Below are 27,564 nucleotides of genomic sequence, written 5' to 3'. Positions count from 1 at the left end.
GCTGGAGGAGATTTGTTTTTGTGTGCGTGCAGTATGATTTCCCTGGATGCATTCTGGGCCTGAATCAAAAATCAGTCTTTCTTAACAAAGGCTCAAAACTTTCCTCGCATGAGTGAGATTCAGCACTTTGAGTTCAGGGCAACCTGACTAGCAAAACAAACAGAGCTAATGCCAAGCAGAGTCTGCTCATAAAATCAGCATGGATTTTCCAGCGCGCTCCAAAAGCAGCACAAAAACTCCCAACGTTATTTGGCTTCGCTGTTTTATGATGGTGCTGGCTGTTATTTTAAAGTTCGACCTAAACTGCGAGGGGGTTTAATGCAGGGCGTTTCCCACTGTCTCAGCTGAAACACACACACATACTCATTGTTTTTGAGATAGGGCAAGGGAGAGCTGCTTGCTCAAACATTTCGAGTCTGCCGCAAAAGCTGTGATCTTTTCTGCGGCCTCGTTTTCTGTCTGTCCTTCACAATGGAGCTGCTTGTGTTGTGCTGCCGTTATCAGCGCTGGCCAGCGTGTGCGTGTGTGTATAATAGGAGGGTGATGACAAGGCTGCAGGTGTAGACCCTGCCTCCTCTGCAGGTGGAGGAGAGACACTTTTACCCTACCTTACTTCAGCTCAAAGCACACAGGGCTCACATGGGCCGAAAAACTCTTCTCTTCTCTTCTCCTTTTGTTTTTCTTATGTAATCTTTTGTGAATAATTTATGATTTGGCAAGAGATTTGATATAATTTAGAGAAAATTGGTGTTTATGAGAACAGCTTGTATTGATGAAGAACAGCTTGTTTTACACAAACATATGATAGATAGACAGACAGATAGATAGATAGATAGATAGATAGATAGATAGATAGATAGATAGATAGATAGATAGATAGATAGATAGATAGATAGATAGATAGATAGACAGACAGACAGACAGACAGACAGACAGACAGACAGACAGACAGACAAAGAGATAGATAGGTGAACGGACATATAAACAACCAGACAGACAGAAACAGACAAATGGACAGACAAACTGATATATGGAGAGAATAACAGACAAATAGAGAGTTAGCTGTTAGACAGAGATAGATAGATAGATAGATAGATAGATAGATATAGATAGATAGATAGATAGATAGATAGATAGATAGATAGATAGATAGATAGATAGATAGATAGATAGATAGATAGATAGATAGATAGATAGATAGATAGATAGATAGATAGATAGTGTGTGTGTGTGTGTGTCTATTTACAACCCGAATTCCGGAAATGTTGGGACGTTTTTTAAAATTTAATAAAATGAAAACTAAAAGAATTTCAAATCACATGAGCCAATATTTTATTCACAATAGAACATAGAAAACATAACAAATGTTTAAAGTGAGAAATTAAAAAATTTTATGCACAAATTGAGCTCATTTCAAATGTGATACCTGCTACAAGTCTCAAAATAGTTGGGACGGGGACATGTTTACCGTGGTGTAGCATCTCCTATTCTTTTCAAAACAGTTTGAAGACGTCTGGGCATCGAGGTTATGAGTTTCTGGAGTTTTGGTGTTGGAATTTGGTCCCATTCTTGCTTGATAAAGGTTTCCATCTGCTGAAGAGTTCATGGTCATCTTTGACGTATTTTTTTGCCAAATGTTCTCTTTAGGTGAAAGATCTGGACTGCAGGCAGGCCAATTCAGCTCCTCTCTTCTACTACAAAGCCATGCTGTGGTTATAGCTGCAGTATGTGGTTTTGCATTGTCTTGCTGAAATACACGTCGTCTGGAGGGGAGCATATAAGAGTTGCTCTAAAACCTTTATATACCTTTCAGCATTCATAGTGCCTTCCAAAACATGCAAGCTTCCCATACCGTATGCACTTATGCACCCCCATACAGGATAGAGCATAATATGATAGAGCTTTAGTTGGCATCCGCAGATGGCACTGAAGTATTTTCTGGAAGTATTCCTGGGCCCATTTAGTAATGTCAATGACAGAATCATGCCGACGAGTGATGCAGTGTCATCTGAGGGCCTGAAGACCACGGGCATCCAACAAAGGACTTTGTCCTTTATGCACAGAGATTTCTCCAGTTTCTCTGAATCTTTTGATGATGTTATGAACTCTAGATGATGAGATTTGCAAAGCCTTTGCAATTTGACGTTAAGGAATGTTGTTTTTAAAGTATTACACAATCTTTTTACGCACTCTTTCACAAATTGGAGAGCCTCTGCCCATCGTTACTTCTGAGAGACTCTGCCTCTCTAAGACATCCCTTTTAAAGCTAATCACATTACAGACCTGATTTCAATTAACTTAATTAGTTGCTAGATGTTCTCCCAGCTGAATCTTTTCAAAATGTCTTGCTTTTTCAGCCCTTTGTTGCCCCCGTTCCAACTTTTTTGAGACCTGTAGCAGGCATCAAAATTGAAATTATCTCATTTAGTGGATAAAAGTGTAAAATTTCTCAGTTTAAACATTTGTTATGTTCTCTATATTCTATTATGAATAAAATATTGGCTCACGTGATTTGAAAGTCTTTTAGTTATCCCAACATTTCCAAAATTTTTAGTTTTCCCAACACATCCCAACATTTCCGGAATTCAGGTTGTACACATTTATACATACATATATATATATATATATATATATATATATATATATATATATACACACACATACATACATACAGTATATGCATATTTTCTCTGTTTATCTCAATTGCCTCTTCTCTTTTCATCTCTTGTTTTGTTTTTTTTTCTTTCATCTTCTTTCATCAAATCATTTCTCTCTGGCATCATGTCCAGTGTTTTTCTGAATAATTATGATCTCGGAATGACAGGTTTATTCTGAAATCTTTGTTTTGAAGACTTAATCCCTTGTTTGATGTCTCATTCTAAACAATAGACAAAAAAGAACAAACAACAGCCATTAAATATTCTATTCGGCTACAGAATACATAATATTCCATTGAGCCATTTCAGCTGCTTGTTTTGAATTTGTTTATCTGGTTCTATGCAATATATGCGCTTATTTACGCACAAAGCATCCTCTGCGGTCTGTGATACAACAGCTTTCTATTGTTCCACAGAGCAGCTGAAATATCGCAGTGCAGGTGAGAGTGAGCGGAAGAGAAAGTGTTCATTTTTCTCTGCCAAACTAACATACTTTCGGAGGTGACTGTAGAGTCATATCGCCGGAGGGCAGGATTACTCAGAATAGTTGTCTGGACTCCACAAAGCAAAAACTCCTCCTCCTGCATCTATCATCGCTCTCTGCCAGATCCCATCATCCAAGAAGTTTGCGCTTGCTTTAAATGAGTTTTTCTGGTTGCCGAGGAAACCAAATTAAGTTTAGCTTAGCTGTGGCGTACAGGAATTTGTTCAACTGGAGAGCAAAATTTCCTGCTCCTCAAGTGCGTTTCGTTGACTTTAGAGAGGTGTTCCACACCCTGCAATTCATTTTGCCGTCATGACTGAATGAGAACATTGAAGTGTTTCGCCTCAGCGCCTGCCATCCTGCTTTGCACTTTTGGAAGAGAACTTTTTTGAACTCTCCGCTCGCCTTTCGCGTGAACCGGCCCCTCGGGGACATAGAGGAGCCTTCTCACTTTGCTTTTTTGTTGTTTTTTTCGTGTGGCAAGAGATAGTAAGCAAGATACACACTTCAGTGAACAACAAAAACAAACAAACAATGATTCGAAACTTTTCAGTTGGCTCAGTCAACAGCATTTAAGTTATGTACTGTCGCAATCAGGTCATTTATTATTGTGCAAATATTAAACATGGTGCTTTGAAGACCTGCCAGGGAAGTTGTTTTGATGGTGGGGATTTGAGAGGATGCCCATGCCAAAAGTGGAGCCGATGGTCTGAGTGTCAAAGACATAATGGAAGTGGGGTGGGGGTGGGGGGTGCGTGCAGGAAGTCGAGGGGTGTTGAACTTCAAAAGGTCATTGGATATTCCTCCGCCGCTCTGTGGGCTCGGTGTGGGTGTGATACCTGCGGTGTAACATTTCCCTCTCTGTTCAAAACACACTCCACTTTCTTTGCCGAGGTCATGACCTTTCCATCAATCGTACTGCAGTTGACCTATGGAGGTATCCATCCACTCCTCCCTCTTACGGCCTGCTGACTAGCTGACTGATCTTTTATATTCTTCTGTGATTGTTCCCTCTCCTCCACAGCCCCGACGGAGCCGCTGCTGTGCAAGTTTGCAGACGGAGGACAGAAGAAGAGGCAGAGTCAGAGCAAGTACCCTCAAAACGGCCGACCATGGCCTCGGGAAGGAGAGGTAAGCGCTGTCTATCTGTCTGTCTGTCTGTCTGTCTGTCTGTCTGTCTGTCTAATCCCATCTATTTATAAGGTAGTTCATAACTTGGCTTTTCTAATAAAAATTGCATTTATATTAATTTCTTTACATTTCAAAAATTGTAATTCTACTTCCTAACATCCTGTTTGCTTCATCTGTTCAAATTCATTTCAAATGCAGCCATTGGAATTCAACATGAATTCAGTTCCAAATGACACATACAACCTGATTGTCTGTACTTACCTTTTCCACGCCAGCTTCTGCCCCATTTTCCTCACACATTCCCTTTCCCTGAATACCCAACCCTGAAGAAGGGAATGAGTCGGAAACAAATCTTTGTTTCAAACATCAGATAGAAAAAAAGGAGTGAGAGAAAGGGAGGCGGGAGAAAACATTTGATTGATGGAGTCATCTGGCCATGTTTAAGTTCCCAGTCTTTCGCTCAAGTCCTTTAATCTCTCCTCTCCTGTTTTTATTCCTGCAAAGCAAGTCGCCGTCTGGGTTGGCTGATGGGAAAATGGCGGCAGGGTGAACAACTGGCATTTTCTGGGCAGCCCCAGCTGCTGGCATGACGCGGCAGATCAGGGAAGCGTGCCCAGATACCGACCAGACCGTGAGCGCCCATTATGAGGAGCTGGCAGCCGCCATGACTTTGGCTGCTCTCTCATGAAGGCGTATTTCAATATGCAACCCCAGGGGTCCACATTAACTAGATAGAGTGTGCAGTCACACGTAGGTTAGGTCGATGGTTTTCCCACCAGTCTCCAGGTTTTCTCCCCCGCTGAGGAAAACTTGGCGCCTGACAAGCTGCAGTATATGAGCGTTGTTTATCTGCTCCAGTCCAATACGGGTCTAAGCGGCCAGCTTTCCCCCCTTATTCACTTAGCTACTGCGGCTCTGTCAACATGAGCTATGCTTTCTGCAGCCTTGTAAATACCAAATAACTTTGTGCTGTATCGAACCCGAGCCCGTCTGGTATTACAGCTCAGCGCTCTGAGGTAATAGATCCACAGCTACAAGTCTCGGTCATGTGCTTTTAAAGATATAAAGAGCACTTGGCCGGCCCCTATTAGATGACCCTGTTCTATTGCCAGCATTACTCAATAGACTTTATAGGATACTTGCTTCACCAGAACGATCTTTCACTCTTTGTCCTGTCTGTCTTGTGTTTCAGAGTGGCATGGCGCTGACCTATGACCCCACTGCAATGCAGAATGGGTAAGAGTCATTTGTTGTTTTGAGATTTCGGTGCTTGTCAAGGTTGTCCAAGGGTAAACTTAGATGAGCTTTAGTGATGAATCCAACCTCATGCCAGTGATTTCTGCTAAAAAGACAAGCAATACAACATAAAGTACATTATTTTGTGTTTTAGATGCTATTATTTTTATGCTAGTCTGACATCATAAAATATCTTGATTTTTTTGTCTTTTTAGAGGATTTTTAAAATGTTTTTGAAAAAAGTCTCTTATGCTTTATTTATTTGATCAAAAATACAGTATTAGCTGTAATATTGTGAAATATTATTACAATTTAAAATAGCTGTTTTATATTTGTATTTCAAAGCTTAATTTTCAGCAGCCATTTCTCCAGTCTTCAGTGTCACATGATCCTTCAGAAATCATTGTAATATACTGAATTGGTAATCAACAGTTGTTCTACTAAATAATTTTGTGATACAGCATTGTTTTTTTTACTCTTTTTTTTTTTTTTTGATAAATAGAAAGTTCAAAAGAACAGCATTTATTTGAAATAAAAATCATTAATAAAGTCCTTGCCTAATAAAAGTATTAACATTTTGAACTATCAATAACTAAATAAAAGTTACTATTTTTGTTAATTTATCAACATTAGCAATCATTTCACAAAATGTTACACTATCAAAGCATTTTACAAAACACAAAGGTGGGCATTTTAAAAAACGGTAACCAAAAAAAGTCCTTCTACTTCCTGAAGAATATGAATAATCCACCAGGGGGCAGAAGTCATGTGGTACATCATATACAAAAGATTTTTAGGAAGGTATTGATCATGATAATGAGACATACTGTTTTAAAGTGTCAATTAGCCACCAAGACTTCCTTGACTAAACAGCCAGTTCATGCAGTTTTAATCTGGTCTTTTCAGCAGTTTTAACAACGTCTGAGCTGCAGTGAGTAATACTGAACCCTACAGAGCTGTGTTGTACACTGGCACACACAAACACACACACAAATACTGTCATAATCAATCTGCATTTTGTGCTATTGTTGCACGGAAGAGTGTAAGTGTTTCGTCAGGTGCTGGTTGCAGGGCAGGAAGATGGGTGCTGGACTAAGGGAAATAAGACCCTTTCTATCAGTCCGCTCCAGTGGACGGAAGGCCCAGGGCTCTGTTTCTGATCCAGCACTCTAGAGAAACAGTCATAGTCATACCTCGGTTACCAGCTCCGGCTCCTTATGCACCCCTGACTCAGCAATTGCTGTCTACGGGAAAGGGAACGAAATAAGGAATGACAAAAATATGCAATCAGGGAAAAAGAAGCAGATTCTGAATTGTAAATAATAGTGAGACTAGAAAGGGCAGCGGAAGAGAAATGCTTCATTTGTTTCCTTTCTCATTTCCATCACATTAGTGTATATATATATATATATATATATATATATATATATATATATATATATATATATATATATACATATAGTGAGTTCATACAATCTTCTTAATTGTTTAATGGCGCATGCCATCTCAATGTCACCGGGCTGAAGCTAATAGCCAGCATAAATAACAGCATAGTGCTATGCTAAAAAAAGGATTGCACACTAATGCTTAACTGGTGTGTAAAGCTTCACATTTTAGCCCTGCTTCAAAGATCGTGTTACCTTCTTCCTGAACATGCTCTCACTCAGGTAGTCTTGTGTGACTGTGACATAAGGGAGCATGATCTCTCTGGGGCAGACAGCGTTTCTCTCCCCACGCTCCATTTCTCAGCTGCCAGACAAGCCGATCAATAAAGCCTAGCAACGGAGCTTGCAGATGAAACATGTCCGCAGTAGGTACACAATGATAAATAAAGTCCTGCCCAAGAACTGTAGCTATTGGAAAATGCTGTTGCTCAGGTAACACAGAGAAGTCAACAAATTAACACAAGTCTGTGCACATAAACACACACACAACAATACACATAAACGTACGTGTGTGTGTGTGTGTGTGTGTGTGTGTGCATGTTTATGTGGTTTATGAGGACACAAATTTGTATAATGACATGGGTATGACAGAGGTATTACAATATGAAGGTGGTTTATGAGGACACTGCCTATGTCCCCGTAATTCAAAAGGCTTAAAAAACATACTAAATGGTGTTTTTTTTTTTTTTTATCTAAAAATGCACAAAGTCTCCTGTGAGGGCTAAGTTTAGGTGTAGGGTTGGTGTAGGGCAATAGCACACACAGTTTGTTCAGTATAAAAACCATTACGCCTATGGAGAGTCCCCATAAACCACAAAAACCAACGTGCGTGCGTGTGTGTGTGTGAGAGAGAGAGAGAGAGAGAGCGAGAGAGAGAGAGAGAGAGGGAGGGGGAAGTCGTGGCCTAATGGTTAGAGAGTCGGACTCGTAATCCAAAGGTTGCGGGTTCGAGTCTCGGGCCGGCAGGGATTGTAGGGGGAGTGAATGTCCAGCGCTCTCTCCACCCTCAATACCACGACTGAGGTGCCCTTGAGCAAGGCACCGAACCCCAAACTGCTCCCCAGGCGCCGCAGCATAAATGGCTGCCCACTGCTCCGGGTGTGTGTTCACGGTGTGTGTGTGTTCACTGCTGTGTGTGTGCACGTTGGATGGGTTACATGCAGAGCACGAATTCCGAGTATGGGTCACCATACTTGGCAGTATGTCACTTCACTCACTTAATGTATGTGTGTATATATATATATATATATATATATATTCTTTGATTCAGTGTTTTCATCATTGATAATAAGAGATAATTCTTCAGCATTAAATCATTATGATATTTTATTTTGATATTATGATTTTTGAAGATTGGAGTTCTGGCTGCTGAAAATTCAGCTTTTTTATTTATTTTAAATTATTAAATTTATAATATATTAAAATAGAGAGTAGTTTATTTAAATTCATTGTATTTTGATCAAATAAATGCAGCCTTGGTCAGAGCTAGAAAATTATTTCTAGAACATAAAAATATTCTTAAAAAGGTTGGAGTAATTTCTGCCGAAAATTCAGATTTTTAATTTCTTCAAAACTATATATATATATATTCTTATAAAAATTGTTTATTTAAATTAATTTATTATTATTATTATTTACAATATTACTATTTTTACAGGTTTTTTAATTAAATAAATGCAGCCTTGGCCAGCGTATAAGTAAACTATTTCAAAAGCATTAAACATTCTTAATGACCCTAAAAATTTGAAAGTTTGTATAAAATTCTATAATTGACTTTAAACTAAAGCTGAAGTAAATATATATTTATATGACAGTATAAAGTGTGTTAATAGTATTAATGTTACATATACAAACTTACAATTTCAATTCAGTTTAAAAGACTTGTGTAGCACATTTCACAGTGTGCTGGTGTGACTTTTTTTTTTCTCTTAAATTTTCTATAGACCAACTGGGTGTTCCTGGACCCCAGTTTAAAAACCCTTGTCTTATACAAACAGAAAAAAGTACTAATAGTATTAATAATGTGTATCTTGCAGGTTCTACTCCTCACCATACAGCATCTCCACAAACCGCATGATCGCTCAAACGTCAATCACTCCATTCATCGCTGCCTCTCCTGTCTCCACATATCAGGTAAGATCCCAGAATATACACAGCATTCAGAACAAACACATGCTGCAAGCAAACCAACTCACACATTTACATTCATACAGTGGCCCTTAGAAACAGTTGGACCATCAAGATGTCATATTTTAAATATGCAAGAAAGATAGCACAGTTAAGCAAAAAAGCTGTGTGTTAAATTAATTTAACACTTTCTGGTTAAAAATAATTGCAATAATGTAATTAAAGTGCAATTACCTCAGATGTTTGATATCTAACACAATGATGTTCAGGCATTTTTAAGTGAAATTTGAGTGTCCAAATGTTTTTGGGGCCACTGTATACAAACACAATTACATGCAAACGCAAACGCAGTTTGTGTCACACACATACGAGGAGAGCATGTTGCGCTATACCGTGTTTTCCATCACTCTCCATGTTTGCTGATATGTTAGGAAAGCTTATTAATGCAGTTCTCCAGCGCTATAGTCAGACGGAGTGAGCAAACAGGGACTATGAGCATCCTTAATTGATTTGGCTTAAGCTAAACTAAACAAAACATTGCTGAGAGTAGAGAATAGCTAAGCCCTTCAGATCATGTACCTCCCGTCCTCACGAGAACCTCGTCCTCGCACAAACACGCCGACACACACACATGTGAGCACACGCGCACATATACAAACCACCCACGCTGACCAGAGCGGCGCCCTAGTCTTCGTTTACGCTCTCGGCCGCACGTTTTTTATGATAAATTCTGCACGCCAGCAAGGTTATCTCTTAATCAAATTGCGTGATATCATGTGCAAAAGCGCCCTGCTAGCCAGCAAATTAATTTTAAATTGCAAACTGAGCTGAACCTGCCAAAACAAGTTCAAAGCCAAGCTGACGGGAAGTCAATGCGCTGCTACCTTTATTTCTTCCCTAGAACTTCGAGAATGGAACAAGAGACAACTGTTTCCCTCTCCGGTGAAAGGACAGAGAGAAGGAGAGAAAGAGGGAGAGCGAGAGCATGAATCTTTTAACAGTCGGGGAGAGAGAGACAAGGTGTGCGCTTACACATCTTAGTGGACTTAGTGTGTTTAGAGAGAGAGAGAGAGAGAGAGAGAGAGACGCCCGAGGCGGATCACAGTGATGAACAAATCCCAAAGGCTTTTCTTCCTAGAACAACATAAAAGGACACCGCATATAAATTTAGACACCTACAACCGTTCAAACGCACTTTCACAAAACCAAATGCATACATCCATCCTCTCAGACAGGAAGTGGCCACTTATTCTCGGTTTGCGTGGTGTACTGTAAAAATAATACTTGAGCTTAACAGTGTTATTTTTTTATATCATTTTTTATTCTCATTTTCTGTTTCCGTTTTAATTTAGGTTAACATTTTAGTAATTTATGTCCATATAGTTCATTTTTATTTCCGTTTAAGTTGTGTACTACATCAGTTGTGTGGTTAAAAAATACTCAGAAATATGTCTATATAGTGTTTATTTATTTGTATTACACATTTTTTTTTATTTATTTATAGTACATCCAATGTGTGGTATAAAAAACAATACTCAAGTATATTAGCGTTATTTTATTATAATTTTTAGGACTGCTTTTATTTATTTATTTTTATTTTCCAGTATTTTGTCCAGTATTTTTATATCAGTGGTATTTTAGTTTAGTTAATTAGTTTTTGTCCTTTTTAATTTTATATCAATTTTAGTTTTATTTACTTTAAGTTAAACTAAATGAAAAGAAGAAATGCTGCCTTGCCAAGTTACCAGCAAGCTGATGAATATAAAATATGTTCATTTTATTTTATTTTAGTAAATGTTTATTTTTATTGCAAGTAACGAAAATGTTTTTACAGTTTTAGTTAATTATAGTAACCCTGTCCTAAATGTAGTAATTGTTGATGCGAGAATTACTATGGCGTCGAGATGAAAGGAGAGATTTTTTGGGGTCCAAGTCGGCCTTAGATGATGAAATTGCTGCCGCAGCGCTGTAATTAGGAGGCAATATCGCTGTCTGTAGAATTCCGATCCCTGTGTAATTATCGTTCTTGTATTACTTGCTCCTGCCTTGGCTGTTCTGTTGGAATCAAGGCTTCGAGGCAGCGGGAGGAGGCGTAGGAGGGGGGGGTGAGGAGTGAAATTAAGAAATGCTGGTTTCCGCCCACAGGTCCAGAGTACGTCGTGGATGCCTCACCAACAGTACGTTATGCAACCTACGGTAAGTGCTGCTGAGGAGGTGTTCATTTATCTTGGTGTGTGTGTGTGTGCGTGCGTGTTGGGGACGTGAGGAAACAGACAGATAGAGAGGAATGAGGAGAGGTGAAAGTGATTTCGTTTATCTTTGTGAAAGACTGGATGTTCTGTGAGATTAAACAAAACAAAAATGCAGTGTCTCTTTACCCCCATTGCCCTCTTGTGTCCATGCAAGTAAGCGTGGGACTGGGACTACATTTTTGATCACCTTCTTGTCAGTCCAAATCAAGTTGCTTTTTAGAACTTAAAAGGAAAAGGCCCCAAAATGCCCCCCCCCCCCCCCCCCCCCCAAAAAAAAAACCCCGAATAAAAGTGTTTTGCACAACTCTTGCATTATTTTGTAAGTGTTTTACAATAACAGATAGGATTTAAGTTGTTATTTACTGCAAATGTTTCTTGTCTGCCTCATGTAGAGATGTCCGTGAGACAAATTAGTAAAGTGAATATCAGTTACGATTTGGTCTTTTCCTCAAATAAAGCAATTGTATGACTTCACAAGTCTTGAAATACAGAGCATTAGTCATAAACTTTTTGATGCCACAGACCCCAAATTATGATGGTCCCCTTGTGAGGGACCCCTTTAAATATTAAAAGATTTAAACTGATTAATTACTTTATTACTGTTAAAAATACAAATATTATATGGAAAATATTTTGTTCTTATGTTTGCTCTTATTTTGACAGAGAACAGTGAAAACGGTCCTCCAAAATTGTGTCTCACTACAAATCTAGTGAAATGCTGTAATCATCTCCCCATTAAAATGTTGGGAATTCCACAAATGTGAAAATTAAGCATAATTGGTGGCAGTTGTGTTCCTAAATGCGTGCTAAATTCACAGCACATGCAATAAACGAGTTCACTGCATTCTAATGTTAGCTCTAACGCAGCTGCAGAACAGGTCCAATTCTTCTTCATTATGCATTTTATCCTAATACTTCATGTAAGGTTGCAAGAAAATGTTTTGTTGTATTTATTTAGAAATACTTTTGATAATAGTTGGGTAAATGTGTACTGGGATTGAAGCGATGTGGCTTGGTAAATGTTTTATTGCCAGTATAAAGGCTGATAATGGCTGAATTAAAACAAAAGAATAATAAGGATTATGTCTCATTCCTGGCGGAGATGTGAAAGGTTCTGTTTCCTTAAACTGGTTTATCATGGATTCCTTTATTTCAACAGGTAAATCCTAGTCATTTAAATTTGCGATTAATCGTGATTAATCACAGTCCAGGACTGTGATTAACGTGAAAACATTTTTTAATCGATTGACAGCACTAATATATATATATATATATATATATATATATATATATATATTAGATTTAATAAAATTGTTATTACATTTTACACTTCTTTTTCAATGAACTTCCTGCAAACCTCCAATCACATTCTTGCAGTTCTTTTATTTTTCAGAAAATAAGTTATAGGGCTTTGGAACCACATGAGTATGAGCAAATGATGACTGAATTGTCATTTTTGGGTGAACTGTTCCTTTAAGGGCAGACGACTCAAGGATCTGTTCCTCCAGTCAGTTCGCAGTCTGGATCAGATAAATAGATCCCTTGTCTGAGCTCCATCGACACAACTTTGTCAACCTGGAGACACCTTTTTCTCGTTGCACAAATACACAGGTACAAACTACCTCTCTTGTGTTCTTTTTCTAAAGTCTCGTATAAGAAAGCAACCCCTTGGCCGGGGTCTGGAGGTCTGCCCGCCGTCTCTTTGGCTCTCACCTGAACTTGGATTTACTGTAAGCCATTGGTCTGCATTCCACCGTGGAAATGGCCAAAGGTAGTCTGGGATCAGGGCTTTTTTTTTTGGTAGGGCCTGAAAAAAGGCTTCAGTCAGCTGTTTCCAGATCCACAGCAGGGCTTCATACGATCCTGAGCAACTCGAGAAGTGAAATGGGGTTATAGAAAAGGAGGCAGATGTCTGTCTGTCTAGATAATGGTATTCCAGACTTGTTGTATGTGTGCATGTGTGCATGTGTAGTCGAATGGGAGGTTTGATGATCATGATTATGTTGTATAAATGTGTTTGTAACCAAACCCTCATATCTAATGATCTGGCAACCCATCAAAAAATACCTCAGCTGCCTGGGAGAGAGAGAGAGGCAGTGGGAGTCTGTGAGCTGATCTCTGCCTAATTTGAAAATCCTGGAAAGAAAACAAAGGCGGAAGAAATCATGTTTTTTTTCTTTTTTTCATGGGTCCTGCAAAGAGAGAAGGCAAGCAATTAAAAGTGGCTGAGAAAGGGAAGCATTGTTATTGGAGAACGCCGCTGCATTTGGCACCTTGTTACCGTGGAGACACGTGACCATAGCGACCGGAGCCGGCGATGAGGGTTTAAGCAGATCAGCAGACAATGGAAGCGCTCTGAGCTCCCTCTCCGCAGTGCAGTGTGTGTGTGTGTGTGTTTTAGTATACATCAGTACCTTAAGTGCACCTGCTGTTGTGACCTGCTGATTTTGTTGGCCATATAGCTGACTTATGCATTAATATCCTAGCCAGATGACAGCTGTGTATGTGTGTAGGGGGAATTGGCATCCTTTTGAATCTTTCGAATGTGAATTTGAATTGAACTGACCCTGAACCCCAGGATGCTGAATTGGAATTTAAATTGGAATGACAGGAAGAGAAATTTACTGAAATGCAATTCAATAGAAATTCAAATTCAAGTCACGCAACAAAGGAGTTTCATTAGTTCAGCAAAGCAACAAAATGGCCAAGAATAGATCACTTTCAGCCTGCTTCATGTAGTTTGGCTCAAACTTAAATTCAAATGGTAAGTTAATCAACTTGTTATATATATATATATAAACTCAGGGTTTCAAATTGTAAGTTATTTCTCTATTTTGTTGTTGTTTATTCGGTAACACTTTATTTTAAAGTGTCCTTGTTACACGTTACATGTACTTACGGGTACTATTATAAAAAAACAGTAAATTATGCATAATTGCATTCAAGTAACCAAACCCTAATCCTAACTCTACCCATATAGTAAGTACATGTAGTTACTTAATATTACTCAGTACTTAAATGTATAATTACACTGTAACAAGGACAAAGGTCACCTTAAAATAAAGTGTTTATAATAATAAGTATTTTTTTTCAGTATAGCATAATTATCAACAGTAGCCTATCTTGACCAACCGTCATCACAAAAAAAGCCAGTGTATTAACTAGAATAAACCAGTGTTGAAATTCATGCAGGTGTAAGCTAGTCTTTTCAGCAGGGTAGCTGCACAGTTGTTGTCAGCAGGGCACACACACACACCAACCAGCAAGCACACACTTACCCACAATGCACCACCTAGAGGGCCATCACTCAGCTGTACCTGTTACTTTCCATCTTAGCGCAGAGAAGAATCCCCAGCCGCCCTAACCAAATCACATCCTGGAAATGAACATTAATGAATCAAGACCGCAGTGCATTACGGCAAAGCCGCTTAAAGTGGAACCGCCACGCAAGAGGAGAGAAAAGAAATGAAACGCTTCTCTAAGCCCCTGCTAGTCACGGCCATTTACAGAAACAAAGAAGCCCATGTTTGAGTAAAGATTTGAGTTTATCTCAGCCCCATCACAGTGCTCTGTTTGAACGGTGGGAATTGGCAGGGTGTTGTGTGTGTGTGTGTGTGTGTGTGTGTGCGTGAGAAAGAGAAAATGCATGGTATATGTTTTTCTTAAGTGTGTTTAAATGGTGGGAATCGGTGGTTATGCCTTGGCACATTTCGTTTAAGATTAATATCAAACATCCTCCCTGGCAGCCTGCTTTTTTTAAAGCACCGGTACCTGAGAGAGACAAAAAGATAGACTTCCTTTTCCTGTCTCTGTTTTAACTTAGATGTCTTGGCAAAAAAACTCTCCTTCCTCTGATGTCACAGGAGATTTCTGCTCGTCTAGTTTACGTCGAAAATCTCTGGCTTTCGATTAATGTATATTTGGTCTGAGGTTGGAAATGAATATACAGGCTGTTGAAGAGGGAAATCTCATTGCTGTCTCAGAAATCCCTCTCAGAATGTCACTCGCTTTCTGAATACTTCCCCTCAGGGAAATGAAGGAAAAACACACACACGTGCACACGTACACACAAGCACGGCTTTAATCATCTGTCTAAGTCTCACACTGATACGGCTGTAAATTAGAGTGGAGAATTATTCAGCATGGATTTCTTTTTTCCTTCGCTCATTATGAAAGCTTGTCGCGGGGCGGGGGAACTGTTAGCTTGAGGCTTTCGCTTCTGAAAGCTAAGATGCGGCGGGCTCTGAACGCGGCGGCTGAACCGTTTACCTCTGAAAGCTTGAATAGAGACAGAGCGCTTCTGACACCAAGTGCCTGTACAGTTTATTCTTCAAGCGCAGGCAAGCAACAACAGCACCAAGCCGTGCTAGCTGAGAGACAGACTGAAGTTTGCATGTTTGTGTGTGTAAAGGCTTTTTTTCTGCTGTTGGCGCACTCAGAGAGAACGTCTCTTTCAGAGCTCTTCAGAAACTGGAACATTTTACCTGGGGTAACCGGTCGTTTTGTGCAAATGTAATTAAAAATCAAGAGTTTGCATGCAATACTGGTGTAGCATCGTAGCGAATCATTTGTGCAAAACCTGCATGATTTAAGATGATTTCAAGAGCATCTTTTCTTCAGAAGAACAAGAATATGTGACTAGATTGTGCAAAGGAGGTCACATAATCAATTACTTGTTTGATTATAATGCAGAATCCTATTATAAATTGCTTATCCATGTTACATCATAATGTCACATCCTTAAACTGCTCAGGTTTTAATTAGATTTTGAGTCCCAGATTTTCTGTGCTGCATAAATGCACTTAGTCAGGAGTCACAACACAAGTGTCACATGCTTGAAAGCTGATGCTCTTCCACAGCTGAAAAACTCTGAGGACACACTGATTGTCATGACAACCATAAGATGCAGCGTGAGAAGAAGAGCACTACAGCAGTGTGAGACACTGAAGTGCCAGTGGGAAGACAAATATAATTTCAAGATTTCAGAGTTTTAAAAGAGCAATCAAACATTTAGTCATTTACTTGCATGATGTGCCATGTTTCCAGGTTTAAAAAATGTAGGATGGAACCCTATTTCATTAATTTAATATTGATTACAGTATATGCTAAAAAAAGTGGTGTTACATACCAGAGTAAAGCCTTAAAGTTTGTTAAAACCGTACTTAAAAACTATTTGGCTGCTGGTTTACATTCTTCAACAGGTCACTTGGCTAAAGTGATGCAGGTTATTACACAACGTTCAAAAGTTTGGAGTCTCTTATGTTCACCAAGGCTTCATTTAATCAAAAGTACAATAAAAACAGTAATACTGTGAAATGTTAAAACAGCTGTTTTTTATTTTAATGTATTGTCATGTTCTTGTGATTTCACAGCATTTCATCAGCCTTTACTCCAGTCTTCAGTGTCACATGATCCTTCAGAAATCATTTTAATACACTGATTTGCTGCTTAAGAAACATTTCTTATTGTTATCAATGCTGAAATAGCTGTGTTGCTTAATATATTTTAGATGGGGTTTTTTTTCAGGAGTCTAATTACAAAATTCAAAAGAACAGCATTTATTTGAAATGCAAATGTTTGTAACTAAATCTCTTTAGTCACTATTGGTCAATTTAATGTATCCTTGTTGGATAAAAGTGAATTAAAATGAAAATGAAAATTCATGCTCTAATGAATCATTTGCAAAAAGGTCAAGAATGTGCGTTGGGATGGTAAATGGGTTCATTTTGATTTCATGTTGACTTAAAGTAACTCTGCAGTCAGGATAGATGAATTCAAACTCCTTATACTGATCTTAAACTCAAGGAAAGAGTCCCTCATAAACTGTAAGCAGAGTTGTACACGGCACAATGGTTTCTCATCATCCCGGCAGCCAAACCATCAGCCAAACCATCTGAGAAGAATTGAACTTTCTGACAAACTGTTTGATGGAGGGTCTCCTCGGAAAGATTAATCCTAATCAAGCTGGCATGTGAGAATGAGCGTGTGCGTACATCTCTGGCCTAGTTCTGTGGAAGTGGTCATGTGACGGCATCAGATGATAGCTCAGGTCAGCGGTTGCAAATTGCAGACTTCTCTCTCTCTTTTGTCTGTACCACACATGTGTTAGCACTCTCATCCCAGCGTGCCTGAAACATAAACACACCCGCGGTGTGGCGCAGCTCTGCTGTTAAGTGAGCGATGCATCATCTCTGCAGAAGTAGGCATGACTCGCATTTGGATCGCATTATTTCACTTGTTGAAGTGGAACAGCTCACGTCTGGCCCTCATAATAGGGCCCAGCTGCGGCTGTACGGACCAATGAGATGAGTGAAAGAAGGAGAGGGTTTTTTGTGGAGAGCATGGCTGCGTGATCAGGCCGTTGACTCTAATGAAGTCGTCCAGAAGCATTGTTGAATGGTAGCTAATTTCCTGTGGTTTGACCTGTAACGGTATGTGTTTGTACATGTGTGTAGGGTGCTGTGATAACGCCAGCCATGGACCACACTATCTCCATGCAGCCCGCTAACATGATGGGACCCCTCACCCAGCAGATGAACCACATGTCCCTGGGTACCTCTGGCTCTGTGAGTGTGTCCGCTGCCTTCATCACACGGCCTGTTCACCTTCTGCTATTCTGAATCGCAGAGGAGGCGAAGAAGATAAATGCTAATTAAAAGTTTGCAAACTGTTATGGAAAAAAGAACAAGGAAGTTTAGTTCTACTCAGGGGTGTAAAAGGACTGGGAAATAAAATATGGATACTGTGTCAGTATTGTACTCAATTAAATGTACTGCATCTAGCCAAAAACATACCTGAATGAAAGTAAATAAAGTTTCCATGTTGATTTGTACTTAGGTATTTAAAAGTAAAAGGTCATTTAAAAAGGTGAAACCTTATTCTTTGAACTTAATTAAAAGAAACCTTTTACCTGACACTGGCAAATCTGATTTTATAGCTGTTGTGTTAAAACTAAAACTAAAATATTCGATATAATGAAAATTAGAACTATTGACTTTGCAACCAACTGAAACAAGTTCAAGTTGAAGTACTAAAATGACTGCGCTGAATAGAAATTGCATAAACTTATTAAAACTCAAACTAAAATGAAAACTAAATTCAAAATATTTACTGTATAGTATAGTACTATAAAGTATAATAGTATATAAATACTAAAATGCCACTAGTTTGTAAACTGATTACTGAACCTGTTTGCACTCAAGCTTTTATTCATCATAGGTTTTTAATTAAAAAAAAAAAAAAAATATATATATATATATATATATATATATATATATATATATATATATATATATATATATATATATATATATTAGGTTTAGTCACTATTGTATTTTCATGGCAAGTTGTAGAAATCTTTACCTCTTACATTGACATTGATTTCATTGCATGAAGATACAACTCAGCAAGAAAGAAAATATATATATAATAAGAGGATAGATTTACATCATTATGAGCATTGAAATATGCACTCTATATTTTTAAATTAAAATTGAAGGAAAAAGCAAAAGAGTTCAACTAATAGAAGCAGTGAAAATATGTTTGTTATCGTTTATCATTCATCTCAACAAGATTCTTCTTCCTGTATGGAGCCCCTAAAGGGACATGATGATGGGAAAAAATATGAGATGGGAGGAGAAATTATACTTCAATAATTTCGTCTTCACTTGAAAAAGTTGAGTTCCCCCTCCTTATCATAAGCATTACATCTCATATTATTTCCATCTCCTGTCAACAAAAGTTTCTCTGCAAAAATGCAAATCTTTTGTGCGCAAATGCATGGAAATATATAATTTTGTTCTCCCATATCCCTTTAGGGGCTCTGTATTTCTGTAGTGGTCACTTAGCAAAATAGCTTTTGATGTATTGGTGCTATCAGTTGCACTGTAAGATGCAGCAGCAGCTCGGCCGACGTTTGGTCACAATTTAAATTCCATACTATGCATAGTTTTATTTGCTGTGTGAGAATGAAATGTGTCTGTGTATGTTTCGTTGCAGTACATGACTGCGGCTGCTGCTCCTATGCAGGGGACCTACATTCCCCAGTACACTGCGGTGCCTGCCTCAGCTGTCTCAGTGGAGGTGAGTTTCTGGGTGACTGCAAATCCATTCACTGATCCAACTGATTAGATGAGCTCTGCTAATTGAAAATGTGGAGATCAGTCGCCTCGGGTCAAAATCCACCCACAACTTCCTTAGTGCCATTTATTTCAGCTTTACAAGGCCTGACTCCAGTCTGGAGCACGTCTTTAAGTTCATTCTGTACCAAATGCAGCCCTAAGGCCTCTTTTTGGAGGAGGTTAAAAGGTATTTCTTTTTTTGTGTGAGGGGACATCCTGTAATTATGACATCATATCCTTCCAGGGAGTGGTGACGGAGGCTTCTCCACAGAGCGTTCAGCCCTCATCGCAGGACGGCAGCGGTCAACAACAGCCTCTGGGCGTGGACAACAGCAGCGATCACGCGCCCACCTACACTTTTCAGCCCGCTAAGTGAGTTTGAGAAACACTTCACATTAATAAGACAAATGGGTCTTGTTTTCACATGCATGACTCAGCAAGTACACAACGTTTTTACAACATTGCATTTTGGTTGCAGTTAGATGAAATGTTGCAATGCAACATTTTGAAAAGAAAGCATATGTATAAATAAAATATATATCTAGATGAACAAAAATTATTGTAAATCATTTAAATGTGCAAACTGGATGTGCAGTATATGTTTTCTGCAGTAAATAACCAAAAAGAACTAATTTCAGTTTTTAAGAAGAAATAAATACTGCTATTCAGTAAGGATGCATTAAATTGATCAAAAGTGGTAATTAATTTATTTCTGAAGTACATTTCAAATAAAGGCTTTTCTTTTAAACTTTCTAAAAAATGTATTACAGTTTATACAAAAATATTAAGCAGTATTATTCTTTTCAACGTTCATAATAATAAATGTTTTTTTGAGTACCAAATGAATGAATTCTAAAGGATCAAATGACACTGAAGACTGGAGTAATTGCTTCTGAAAATTCCGCTTTGCCATCACATGAATAGGCTATATTATATTTAAAAATATACTAAAATAGAAAATTAAAATTCTAATAATATTTCACAATATTACTCTATTTTAACTGTATTTTTGATCAAATAAATGCTGCCTTGGTGAGACTTTGTTCAAAAATATTGAATTTTAATTTAAATATAAAGTATATAGCCTATACGATAGTATCGTGTATCGACGATAGGCAGAGATATCGCCGAAAGCTGATGTCTTTGTCGATAGTCAAGACGATATTAGGCTCATTCTCCTATTAATGTATAAAAATATTATTATTATTATTAGGCGGCCTATTATTATTGGGCTAGTATTATGAAATCGCCCCGCTATTTCACCTCAGCGTCGCACTTCACACACGCGCGCAAATGAGGATTAGGCTAGGCTTCTCCTCCTCCTGGAAATGTTTTAAAAACGGACTCTAAAACTAAGCCCACATTAAAATTGAACTTTGATTTGATTATATGATAATTTGATTATTTACAAATTAGGCTATATCAAGAGTGCAAAAAAGAGACATCTTTTAGACACCTTCTTGAACAGCTATGAGCTATGAATGAACATGACGAAACCACCCATGCACGATAATCTCGTGTATCGGCGAACTCACAGAATGGCGAAATGACGATATGAAAAATGACCATATCGCCCAACACTAGAAAGGACATGTATGCACAGAGGAAAGCCTCACCACTATTAGTGCAGCAAGGAGACCATGCCGAATTAGACAACTTCAAGCTGTTGTGGTCACGTCGTGACAGTGGTTGCAACTTCGATAAAACGATACAAATACATAAAAATGCACATCTTTTGTATTAAGAATGTAGGTTTATAATGTTATCACAACCTTTTTGTGACTAAAAAAACATAGCTGTGCTAACTCGGGGCAAGCAGAATTCAGGATATATTCATGGCATTATATTTAGCTCCAAAAATGCAATGGGCCAACAGGAGTAAGTGAAAATGCATGATCCATATAGTATGCTTTTCAGACTGTCTGACTTTCTCATTGGCTCAGATAACCAGAGGAGGAGGGGGGCGTTGAGGTGACTGCGTTGCCTTGAGACTGGGGGACTGCAACGAGGGAACATTGAAGACAGAGCGCAAGAGATAGGAAAACACGTTTGTGTCTACTTTTGCACAAGCATCTAAAAAAAACAACTACAACAAACAAACAATTTATTTAACACCTGGCCCACATCGGAGGACCTTTGGAGAACTCACAACCAGACCGGAAACGAGAGAAATTGAGTCTGGGAGATCGAGCCTACTGTTAATCGGCTACCCGAAAAACTTTACCTTCATGAAGTGAACGAATTCAAACAAGTACAAGTTTTCCTATTCTTTTTTTTTTGAATGTGCAGGTAGGTTTCCAGAAACAGTGGGTTTTTCTATTAGACGAGGAAGCACGTTCTTGTAAAACAATGAGAGAAGGAGCAAAAGAAGTCTTCCTCGGATTCTAAGCTACTATTACTTTTTTTTTAGTTAGATTTTAGTTTTCTAGAGAATATCAATGTTTTTTCATCTTTGTTGCCTTAATTTCAAGAAACATCTAAGACTTTTTCCTGTTTGAACTGAACAGACTGACGAATGCAGTGAAAACGACCTGACAAAGAAAGGAAATTGTATAAAGCATAGAAAGAAAGAGAGAGAGAGAGGTCTCCTGGAGACGTTTTAAAATATCAGTGGTGACTTTGTGTTTAAAAGAGAGGACAGACAAAAAAATTGTGGTCATGAAGATGATGATGATTAAAGAGAGTTGCATTTTTTAGAAATGGAGGAAAAAAATGTTAATCCACTGCATCATGGGAAATGCAGTTTATTGTGTAGTGCAGATCATTTTTAATGGCATTATTGTTTTTATCTGCAATATTTTTTATGAGCTTTAAGGTGTTTTTAGCCTGCTTTGCTTGTTTCATTGCGGAAAAAAAAGAAAACTAACAGTCAAAAAAATGGCAGTGCAAATCTAAATAGATAAGAGCTTATGGATTAAATCAAAACGGAAAAAAAGCAAATGTGTGCAAAAAGCAATAGTAATAGGAAATTGTTGACAATTTCTTTAGTCTTTCTTAGCTGTGGATCAAATGCAGCCCATGGATGGCATATTTTATACCAAAGATGAAGAAACCCCCCTCAAGACAGTGGAGTGGATCGATTCTTTTCGTTTCTTTTTTTCTATTTGAGATTTTGTGGCGTAATCATTTGGTTTCAGAAGTATCCGTTTGACCTTGACTGCCAAATTGGTACTTTAGGGTTTAAACTTCCTTCCACTGTTACAGAATCTGTCAATCGTTCAGTTGAGAGGCAGAAAACCACCATCACTGATTCTCATGAGTGTGATCTCCCCAGCAGAGGGCGTCTGAGAGCGGCGGAATCATCTCCCATCTGCCCGGCTGAATGAACTATACCTCTATCGCTGCACCTTCTCAGTCGTCGAACGACGGTCGGTCGCTATTAAACACGTCGCATGCCCGTTCAGTTCCAGGCCATTTTCATCATTTCAGCTCAACAGGAAAGAATCAAAGCACTCACTAGTGTGTATTTAAACTCTGTGTACAGATCACTACCTCATCGAAAGCAATTTTACCATGAGGAAACACAGGAGAATGTGTTGCAGGTCATGAAACACAAGCTTTGCTTCAGGGGCGCTGAGAAACGTTCGCAATTAGCAGCATTAGCATAACATGTTCTGAGCACTCCCGTCCGTATTTGCAGTCGCGTCGATCGAAATGCCTCATATTATATGCAAGGTTTCCTTAATCAACCGGATGCCATAGGAAATCTCTCATGAAAATGACGGTCTTTACTTGAAAAACAAAGGCTCTGTCCCAAAGCCCATGCAGTCGAGGCCACATTTTGGTGGCGTAATTCCAGTTAGTAATCCTAAAATCTCAAACACGACACATTAAGGTCCCCCATCGCGAATACACATTTGGGACAGAGCCTAAGGTTCCCATCATCGTGGGATTCGGCGGTTGCTCAGGTGCCTTGACAGCTCGGAATTAGGGTTAGAAATATCACGCATGACATTTCGACCTTCCATATCTGAAATCTGCTTTCTTTTTATCAGGCTGCCCATTCCAGAGGGGGGAAACTAGCAAACAGAAGAGTAGAGAGGGGAAACATTTAAAAAAATTAAAGGGATAGTCCATCCAAAAATAAAAAGTCTGTCAAAATGAAGAACAATGTTAACCAAACATTTTCGGTTCCCATTGACTTGCACTGTATGGACAAAAGATACAATAAAAGTCAATGGGACCTGAAACTGTTTGGTTACCAATAGTCCTGTTTTCTTTTATATTCCGCAGAAGAAAGTAGGTCATGTTTGGAAAAACATGAGTAAATGACAGAATTATCTTTTTTGGATAGACTATCCTTTAATATAAAAACAAGGCTGCTGTCCTTTATTTACCATGAAGTAGATGTTATTTTGATGCAATCTGATAGGAAAGCGCTATATTAACACGTCAGCAAAGAGTTTCAATACACATGGTGAATTATGGACTGTCTTTGCTGCCTTCATGGTCATACGGCTCATAAATACACCTAGTTTTACAGTCGGGTAATTAGAGTTGTCGAGGTGCTCTGGGAATTAATTTATCTGTCGTTAAAGGGCCAACGTGAGACTTTGAACATCATCATGAACGCTTTGGTCTTTTTCCCCCTGTATTCCTACAACATGACCTCTATGCGACTAAGGAATGATCTCAATTAGCCACTAGGGGACAGTATTAAAGCAAAGTTGGTATACTTTATCCTCTGTGATGACCATTGCAGTGAGATATGACACTTTGGATTAAAGCGATGCCAAGTTCATAATGACCAAGATAGCACTGCTTCAATAAGGACAACAAGCTAGCTTTTCATTTTCACCTGTTTAAACAACAACAAAAAAAGTTACATAAAAAGTCACTGTGTTTTGTGTCTGTCATCCACTGTCTTTTTGGAGAGTTCTTTTTATCATGTGCTCGCTGCTATCAAGCATTCAGTATTTAAGTGGTCAGGGCTTTGGGAATAGTGAGGAAATTTGGGCTGGTGTCTCATATGAGAGGTGTGTGATGACGTGGTGAGCGTTATACACTCTGCAGCCTTCATGCTTTTCATTAAAGACTGAATAAATGTGTCCGATTAAGCTGAAGGTTTTTCTAACTGTAGGATGGGGTTCTCATCCCAACTGTAATTTAGTAAGCTAAACACCTTTCATCCACTAGAAGGTTCTCGCTGGCTAGAAACTCTGTGCTCCCATTCATTGGATGTGAGGTCCAAGCCATGCATTTTTATCTGTACATCTGATTGGCTGTCACGGTTGAGGTCATTGAATGGCGAATGTTCTTTCGTTCATTCGTCCGTTCGTTCATTGGACTGTTAGGAAACAGCATACTACGTTCAACCAAATTCAACACAAACAGAAAAACCTCAATTAGACACTAACGTACTGGCAGATGAAATAGAGAAATATTTATGGAAATGTTTTTTGTACAGGTGTTGTTGAAATATGAAAGCGGAACAGTTTTACGATGCTATGTTGATTTCTTGAGTTGCTTCACTTTCTTGCCTCCCATGTGCTCGAGCTGTGATCCTGAGAGTGTCTGTAGACCAGTGGATGTTAGGTTTAAACTTCTGTTTATTTTTTCTTTTGATGAAGCTTTCAATAAAAAAATCTACAAAATCACGCCACTTTTTGATTCTGGTTGAGCTTTCTTTTTTGTGACTTTTATGCTGTTTGTTGAAAGAGCTAATCAATCTGTGGCCTATAGCAGTCGCTACACATTAAGCTGGGATAGGACATATTTTATGCTGAAAAAGTTGCACACTCTTTAAAAAGGCTCTAGATGCAACAAGAAAATACATATTTAGGAAAATTGTTTGAAATCTAGTTGGGAAAACATGCATGCAACAGCAAACACAGCCAAGCCATGATGTCCGATTCACAAATAAATTATTATTTTGAACTAGTTCTTAAGAGTCAGATTCACAAAACAGCCCCAAACTTGCTTATGAGCTAAGGGTTTGAATCAGATTCACTCAGTGAATCATTTAGAGCCATTACTGAGTTTACAACTGATGCCTTAACCAAAAAATGACTCTCGATTCAGTGATGTCTGACTCAGGGTTACTAACGTTATCTGTAACTAAAATTAACTAAAATCAAAAATGTTTTAAATGTATATTTAAAATATTTATACACGAAATAACATAAAAATGAACTGAAAAATATAAAAAAAAAACTTAGTTGCCAAGGCAGTTTCTCATTTTCCTTTAATTTACTAAAAACACTAATACTAAATACTACTTTAAAATAAATAATACTGAACTAAAACATAACTAAACTTTATTTAAAAAACAAAATATTTTTAATAAACATTTGTTTATTTATAAATATTTATAAAAACATATAAACATAACATCTCATTCAAAACATTAAAACCTACAATAGTATATCAGTGATACAAATGAAAGAAAGAAAGAAAGAAAGAAAGAAAGAAAGAAAGAAAGAAAGAAAGAAAGAAAGAAAGAAAGAAAGAAAGAAAGAATATGCAGTCTTGAAGGCTGAATCGACTGTAAGGGAAACTTGGTTTGGGACTGTAAGCTTCTATCAACACAACATTTGAATATTCTAAACATGTGCCAAAAATACAATCAGGGTCACTATAGAGCAACAAATAATATATACTAAATACAGCTGGAAAACACAAATGAATGTAAATGTTTAACCATGGTTGTATGTTACGCTTTATGAAAAACACATAGGCCGTATATTACACAGATGCACACACCAAAATCCTAATACGTATGCATTACAGTGTGATTGAAAACAGTACAATGGCCATATAGTGTCTTGACAGAAACTATACGCTCTGCAGAGCCAAACAAGCAGACAGATCACAGACACTCCGATGGAAAGAATGAGAGGTCAGTGAACCCTGCCCTTCTCTATAGGGCCTGTAACTACTTGGGCCTGTCCTCTGCCCACTCCTTCAACACTGATCGATAGAAGAATTGTTCAGACACACAAGTGACTGTTTCAGTCTTGCGTTGACCTTTCAACCTGGCCTCCCCCACCCCGCCATCCCCCTCCACTACATACAATACTCATTTTCATATCTGACATTTAGCTACAGTAGATGAGGGCAAAGACTCTCTGCATGTACACTCTGCTATTTATTCTTTCTTTTTTTCTGAGCTGGATCGATTCTGTGCCTCTTCTGACACACGCCATGTTTTCCTGTTTAATTTGCAGTAGATCCATTAAGCTGTTTGAGACACGATTCTGTTCTTTGCATGTAATGGTCAGCTGCTTCCTGTAAAATTATATTTTTAATATTGAATTATTCTATCATATATCTTTTTTAAGCTAAAATAACTAAATATATGATATTTGCCAAATTTTTTGGGGGGTTATTTTATATTTATTGGTGATAGATTATTATTTTGACTGACACGCTAAAGATTTTTTGTTTGTTTAAATGCTCAATAAATGATTTTAAAATGTTTTTTATTTAGAAAAAAAAAAAAAACACTTTTAATCAGACATTAATTTAAATATTATTCTTGTTTAATTGACAAGATTTTTAGATATAATTTTATGCTGAGTATGAGATATACTGTACATGGTCACTAACTTATTCAAATTTATTTCTAAAAGTTATACTTTACAAAGCTTTTTAGAGCAGTAAGTTACCTTTAAATACATGTTACATTTACTTTTGAGTACTTAAAGACCCACCAAAAATAATTTTGATCGATATGCTAAAGCTTATTTTTGTTCTGTCATGACAACTCATGGAGCATTTAGCATAGAGTTTACATGGCAGTATTAATGTGTTTGGTTGTGGTCTTTGGTCTTATTTCATAAAATTACCTTGTGTATAACATACACGACATTAACCAATAGCAGATCTATACAGGTGGAGCTGGGGAAGGAGAGGGGTTTTTGAAGCGTACTGCAACTGCTACAGCAAGTACTAGCCAAGTATTTGAATTCTGAGCGGCAAGCCTATTGGCTGCTGATGCGAAAAGAAATCAGTGAGCTGTGCCATGTGAATGATGATGTGATTATATCAGATTGATTTAGAGCCTGCGCCATCTAGAGTTCCATGACAGAACTTTGCATTTAGGTTTCAATGCCCATTAACTAGTTTAAAATTTTGACCTTATTTTATTTAGCAATTGTATATATGTAATGA

General features: G+C 38.1%; 1 protein-coding gene across 1 annotated transcript in view; it reads left to right on the top strand.

Annotated features, from left to right (window-relative positions):
- Positions 1–25,053, top strand: part of LOC306887594 (RNA-binding motif, single-stranded-interacting protein 3) — a 131,305-nt gene extending 106,252 nt beyond the window's left edge. The window contains exons 7-14 of the mRNA XM_079445452.1: positions 4,166–4,272; positions 5,465–5,508; positions 8,990–9,086; positions 11,226–11,276; positions 17,788–17,898; positions 19,331–19,414; positions 19,697–19,824; positions 21,396–25,053. Coding sequence (XP_079301578.1) covers positions 4,166–4,272; positions 5,465–5,508; positions 8,990–9,086; positions 11,226–11,276; positions 17,788–17,898; positions 19,331–19,414; positions 19,697–19,824; positions 21,396–21,399 — 626 coding nt within the window. The 3' untranslated portion in view covers positions 21,400–25,053. The remainder of the gene's footprint in view (positions 1–4,165; positions 4,273–5,464; positions 5,509–8,989; positions 9,087–11,225; positions 11,277–17,787; positions 17,899–19,330; positions 19,415–19,696; positions 19,825–21,395) is intronic.
- Positions 25,054–27,564: the final 2,511 nt, after the last annotated feature.

The sequence above is a fragment of the Barbus barbus genome (assembly GCF_936440315.1).
Source record: "Barbus barbus genome assembly, chromosome: 21".
Taxonomy (NCBI): Eukaryota; Metazoa; Chordata; class Actinopteri; order Cypriniformes; family Cyprinidae; genus Barbus; species Barbus barbus.
Note: the sequence above shows the minus strand (reverse complement) of the source record. Positions and strands in the feature narration are given on the sequence as shown.